The sequence below is a fragment of the Triticum dicoccoides genome, chromosome 3A, assembly GCF_002162155.2.
Source record: "Triticum dicoccoides isolate Atlit2015 ecotype Zavitan chromosome 3A, WEW_v2.0, whole genome shotgun sequence".
NCBI lineage: Eukaryota > Viridiplantae > Streptophyta > Magnoliopsida > Poales > Poaceae > Triticum > Triticum dicoccoides.
In genome coordinates, this window is record NC_041384.1 from 487,492,951 (window position 1) to 487,499,521 (window position 6,571).

The 6,571-nt window shown below is 45.7% G+C and overlaps 1 protein-coding gene across 1 annotated transcript; it reads right to left on the minus strand.

Annotated features, from left to right (window-relative positions):
• Nucleotides 1–1,355: 1,355 nt before the first annotated feature.
• Nucleotides 1,356–6,218, minus strand: LOC119271667 (epoxide hydrolase A-like). The gene is made up of 3 exons (XM_037553408.1): nucleotides 5,494–6,218; nucleotides 5,116–5,382; nucleotides 1,356–2,224 (listed from the first exon to the last, which is right to left on the minus strand). The coding sequence occupies exons 1-2, from the start codon at nucleotides 6,216–6,218 to the stop codon at nucleotides 5,136–5,138; spliced, it is 972 nt and encodes a 323-aa protein (XP_037409305.1). The 3' UTR covers nucleotides 1,356–2,224; nucleotides 5,116–5,135.
• Between the last annotated feature and the right edge of the window lie 353 nt (nucleotides 6,219–6,571).

Here is a 6,571-nt window from a genome sequence, read left to right on the forward strand (position 1 = left end):
TTATCGAGGTATATGGTGGAAGGGGGCACCGCACACGGCTAAGGAATAGATCACGTGGATCAACTTGTTGTGTCTTGGGTGCTAGCCCTGCCCCTCTATTTATATGTTGAGCCCCGGGGTCGAAACTTGGAGCAAAAGCCTCCTCAAAGTCGGTTTTTCCCGAAAGGCAAGAGTCCCACTCGGACTCCAGGACCAAACGCCACAATCCTTGGCGTCTGGCCCAGACGCCATGGGCCTCGGCGTCTGGCCCAGGGCCAGACGCCAGGGTCTCCGGCGTTTGGCCCCCTGGACTCCGCAAAACTCCTTTTGCACCGATCTAAAGCCTCATGGGCTTGACCCCTTGGCCTAACCATATCATCCAATATATGAACCTTTACGTCTCGACCATTTCGAGACTCCTCGTCATGTCCCCAATCTCATCCGGGACTCCGAACTCCTTCGGTACATCAAAACATGTAAACTCATAATATAACTGTCATCGTAACCTTAAGCGTGCGGACCCTACGGGTTCGAGAACAATGTAGACATGACCGAGACACGTCTCCGGTCAATAACCAATAGCGGGACCTGGATGCCCATATTGGCTCCTACATATTCTACGAAGATCTTTATCGGTCAGACCGCATAACAACATACGTTGTTCCCTTTGTCATCGGTATGTTACTTGCCCGAGATTCGATCGTCGGTATCCAATACCTAGTTCAATCTCGTTACTGGCAAGTCTCTTTACTCGTTCCGTAATACATCATCTCACAACTAACATATTAGTTGCAGTGCTTGCAAGGCTTATGTGATGTGCATTATCGAGAGGGCCCAGAGATACCTCTCCGACAATCGGAGTGACAAATCCTAATCTCGAAATACGCCAACCCAACATCTACTTTTGGAGACACCTGTAATGCTCCTTTATAATCACCCAGTTACGTTGTGACGTTTGGTAGCACCCAAGGTGTTCCTCCGGCAAACGGGAGTTGCATAATCTCATAGTTATAGGAACATGTATAAGTCATGAAGAAAGCAATAGCAACATACTAAACGATCAGGTGCTAAGCTAATGGAATGGGTCATGTCAATCAGATCATTCAACTAATGATGTGACCTCGTTACTCAAATAACAACTCTTTTGTCTATGGTTAGGAAACATAACCATCTTTGATTAACGAGCTAGTCAAGTAGAGGCATACTAGTGACACTCTGTTTGTCTATGTATTCACACATGTATTATGTTTCCGGTTAATACAATTCTAGCATGAATAATAAACATTTATCATGATATAAGGAAATAAATAATAACTTTATTATTGCCTCTAGGGCATATTTCCTTCATCTGTGCCATGCAATCAGAAAAGGTCCGCAACATCCACTCGTATGCCTGGCTTGTTTCATGAGAAATTATACCACAGCCAAAAATAACAGTGATGCGGTGGTGATTCAACCCGACAAACGGCACGAATGGCAGATTGTATTTGTTGGTTCTGTATGTGCTATCGAAAACAATGACGTCTCTGAAAGCCTCGTAGTCAAGTCGCGACTGACTATCAGCCCAGAACAGTCTCTTCAGATGGCCATGCTCGTCTACCAAGTACTTGAAGAAAAAATCCACATCTCGCTCTCGCCTCGCCACCATGTGCATGATCACCGTATTAGCATCACCGGCACTGATTGTCTCCTACTTATTAGCATGGCAGAAATTATAAACGTCCCTCTTTATGCATCCAACCTTATCAAATCCACCGTATTGAAATCACAAAATATCCATAATACGGTATTTGCGGAGCCCATATTTTTCCATGTCCGATTTCTGCTCATCGCTAATTCGTCTGTGCGAACGCAGCAGACAAGAAAGATCCCGTGGGGCTAGAGGATGGCTGTGCTCATCGATGAAATCCTTGACAAACCACCGACCGGTTTCCTCCTGTCTCGTAATGACCAATTTAGCATTACACCCAACACGAGTTAAACTTTGTGGCCTCCTCTTTCCATCTTCCATCTTTCTTTTCATGTGCTTCTCTTCACGAAACCCTTGACGACTACACACAATTTTCCTTAAAATTATGTATTTGTTGGATCCATCCCACTCAATGTAGCTTTTCCTCACACTAAAACCTTTTTCAAGAGCATATTTGTTGTAGAATTCATAGCCTTCAGCCTCACTATCAAACATCTTGCTAACAACATTTACATACTCGAACATACTCTCATCACTTGCATACGACATGTCTTCCTGCATATGACATGTGAGGGAAACCAATCATCAACATCTTTCTGTTTATCAATGTTGCAGGTGTAAAATAGCTCATAGGCAAAGACAAGTGCATGGAAAAGACTTTGCTCATTTGACATGTGAGGGAAACCAATCATCAACGTCCAACAAGTAGTATCTCATCTTCCTTTAAACTATATTTCATGCACTATGCAAACCTAAAGTGATGATGACTTTAATAAACTAAATTAAGTGAACTATGGAACCAGTATCTCATCTTCCTTTAGTATATCTCATCTCAAACGTCAAGTAAGTCACTTTTTTCTGCGGTACCAAAGGAAGTAAGCAATGCCCTCAACATCTTACTTAAACAAACATGATGCGATTAGCTCAAGAGAAACTATGCCACGATGAAGCTTTCCATTCGTTGTTCTAGTCCGTACCCGGATCTTGTGGGGTTGAGGTTGTACTGCATGCACGGTGGAGGGGCGCAACGGCCAAGAGAACGAGGAGAACGCCAAGCCGAATTCATACCTTAAGGATGGTACGCGCGAAGAGATGGGATCGCCCGCCGCGGTTGCCGCCGATTTAGCCAGCGCAGATCTGGCCTTCTTCTTCTTCGGTGATGGCGTGGGGGGCTGGGGTTGGTTGGGTGGAGGACGAGGATGATGAATTTATTCCTCTCACCGGGCAGGTCGAGGACAGAGAAGGTCAGGAGCGGCGAGCGGCGACGAATAGATCGGAGGAGGATTTTGAACTGGATCGAGTAGACATGGATTTGGTCCTCAGGTGATCGGTTCAAGAAAAGATATTTCCCCCTGGACCATTATGCCCTTATCGCAGTTAACATATTAAATTTAATCAATTAAAATTCCCCGCAAGATCTGACGACTAATAAAAATCAGACATGATCAGACATGTAAGTACTGCTAAGTACTCCGAGTACTAACCCAATCACCATAAAACAGTCATAACATCCTCCAGAAAGTCTGAGCTAACTCCATCATATGCCTTCGCGAAGTCAATCCTCATGATGAAGATTTCTTGAAGGCATGCGTCGAGTGGAGCATTTCATGGAGAATACAGACCCCCTTCAGGATACTCCCACCATGAACAAACGCCAATTGATTCGGCTGAATCAATCTATTCCCATCGGGAATGGCTGGGTGGAATAACCCTTGATGGCTAGCATAAATGCTATGTTGATCAAGGCAATCAGACCAAATTGACAAATAAACTCTTCGTCAGGTACTTTAGGTAGCAGAATACGAACTATGGAATTCAGGTGTTCGATTTCAATCCTACCCTTGGCAAAGTCATCAAGAAACCCAAATATCTGGCCAGCCATAAGGTGCCAGAACTTCTTATATAACGATATCGAGAAACCGTCGCAACCGGGTGCCATATTGGATCCAATATCCCGCATGATGGCCTCTAATTCATTGAGGTAAAAGTTCTCATCATGGTTGTTTTCTGGTTTGCATTAACCCTTTCTCGGGTATCCCGAGCCGATAATGAGATGTCAAAGCCTCCTCGCTCCTTGAAAGTGAGGAGCGCAAGGTAGAAGCCTTAAATTTGTTGTTGCAGCGTCGCGTCTTTGGTGATCATATGGAGTTAGTGCGGAACACAAAAATGCAACACTTATGTGTTCTTCAATTGGCCAAAACTTGAAACTAGGACATATTAAGGTCTCCTTTTATCTTTCCAATTTAATGCCCCCTCTATAGTCAGTGAATTATATTTCATCTTCTAATCTCTTACTACTTAAAAAACAGAGTACTATTTATTTTCCTGCCGACAGAACGGTTCGTCAACCGGTTTCCCCATTCATCGTTTTTTGTCAGCCGGTTTTTTGTCTCACCATGATCTTTGTCCGCACAGTTCCCTTATGCTAACCGATCGCCTTAATTTACTTACCAAACTTCTTATCAAACTATAAGGAAAATCACATACATGATTTGATAAATATTTATTTACACAATTGCATTAATATTGGCAGTCAAAGCACAAACATTTATTTACAAAATATTTATATCGCGTTGCAACGCACGGGCGTTGTCCTAGTCATTTTTTGAGGAAATAACTGGTAACTACTCGGTTAGCTGGCGAGTAGGGAATTAATAGGCTTAGGCATGGTAATCACTTAATCCAACTATTTATCAGTTTATCGGCTACTCAATGACCCTATGGGTAGGGATTGATCGACAAGTTAACTGGTTAATCGGATGAACTCTTGAACATGGGTCCTAGTAAATTGAAAAGAACCGAGCCTACAGAAAAAGAGAGGCATACTCGACTTCCTACCAGCAGAACGCTTCGTCAACCGGTTCCCCCTCCTTCCACCACGTCCATTCATGATTATTTTTCATCCAACCGGTTCTTTAGTCCCACCACATGCTTTTTCACACCTTCCCCTAGTCAATCAACTTAATATACTTACTTTTTGCACCAAATCCATCTTAATTTATTTAACAAACATTTATTTACACAATCACGAGCAGGATTTGATAGACATGTACTCCTTCCGGTTTTTTAGTCTGCATATAAAGTTTGGTCAAATCAAACTTCGCAAAGTTTGACTAACTTTATATTAAAAAATATCAACATTCGCAATATGAAATCAATATTATCAGATGCATCATGAAATGTATTTTCATACTATATAGTTTTAGTATTGTAGATGTTCATATTTTTTGATATAGTTTTGGTCAAACTTTGTGTAGTTTGACTTTGACCAAATTTTATACGTGGAGTAAAAAGAAAGAAATGGAGTATTTATACAATCACATTAATATAATAGATAAATCACTGATTAACGTATAAAACATTTATATCCCGTTGCAATGCAAAAGCATTCCCACAGCACTGTACGATTGCAAAGAGACAAAAGAGGATGTTACAATTCCAAATACCTCGAAGGCCTGCGCTTTGGTCAGAACTTTTTGAAGAAGTCGTAGATGTGCTCGCTGACCTCCTCCGCCTTCTCCAGGTGGATGTAGTGCGCACCGCCGGCGATTACCGCCACCTCCTCAAGCCCCGGCACGTCGCCCTTGAGCCCGCCCTTGTGTATGTACTCCTGCACCCCCGTGTAGTTGTACGACATCGCCGATTCCCCCGCCATGAACTTGGTCGGCACCGTCACCTTGGCCGCAGTCCACGGCGCAGTCAGCTCCCAGTTCCTCCATCACATCCATAAATTACCAAGTTTAATCATCCAGAATGAAATCGAGTTAAGCCGTATGAAATGAACGAAAAGCACGAGGACTAATTTGCAGCAGCAAAGTTCTTACAGGTCGAGGCAGCGGTAGAAGTTCATGGCGCCGGCGAACCCCGTCTCGTCGAACTTGGCGGCGAGGTGGCCGACGTAGTCCTCTGACACCCACGGGGGCAAAGGAATGTCCTCGTCCGTCGGGCCCCACCACTCTTTGGACATGGAGATGGCGCCGGTGTCGCGGGTCGTCAGGAGCTTCTTGAAGATGAACTTGGTGTCCATCTGCGCGAACTCTGCCTCCATGACGCCGGGCTCCTGCAGCCGGAGGAGGTAGTACCCGTCGCCGTAGAGCCGACGGAACAGCTCGAGCGGCTTCACGGCCGGGTTGCGCGGCATGAAGGCGACGCTCATGTTGACCAGCGCGCGCACCCGCTCGGGGCGGAACGTGCAGAGGTGCCACGCCAGCAGGGCGCCCCAGCCTTGCCCCACCACGAACACCTGCGGCAGGGACAGGGCGTCGAGGAGTCCGACCAGGTCGCCCACGATGTGGAGAGCGGTGTAGGACGACGGGGAGGCCGGGGCGGCGGAGTCGCCATAGCCGCGGAGGTCGGGGGCCAGGCAGCGGTAGCCGCGCTCGGAGAGGGATCGCAGCTGGTGGTGCCACGAGCACCAAAGCTCCAGGAAGCCGTGCAGGAGGAGGACGGTGCCGGCCGCGCCGTCGCCGATCTCGGCGACGTGGATCTTGATGCCGTTCACTTCCAGCGTCCGGTGGGTGACGTCATCCAATGCCATTGCCGTTGCCATCTCGCTCTCTCTGTGAGCGTGACTGTGTGTTTCTCCTGTATATATATTTGTTGTCCATGACTCTTTCGACCTCGCTCATGGTCTTGTCGTTGTATGTAAATGCCAGCACGCAAGATGAAGATACTCTGTTGTTCCTGTTTTGTCGTTGTATGTAAATGCCAACAGCATGCATCGGCCACACCAAACGTCCAGCGACGTTTCCTGATGTGTTCGCGGATATGGAACGGACATGCAATCAGGTGCGTCAAACGCCCGCCTCATTTCAAACGGATCTTTCACAGAAACGAACAAAATTCATGCAAACTGGATGATATTAGTTAAATTTTGATATGTTTAAGAAAGGATGAAATTTA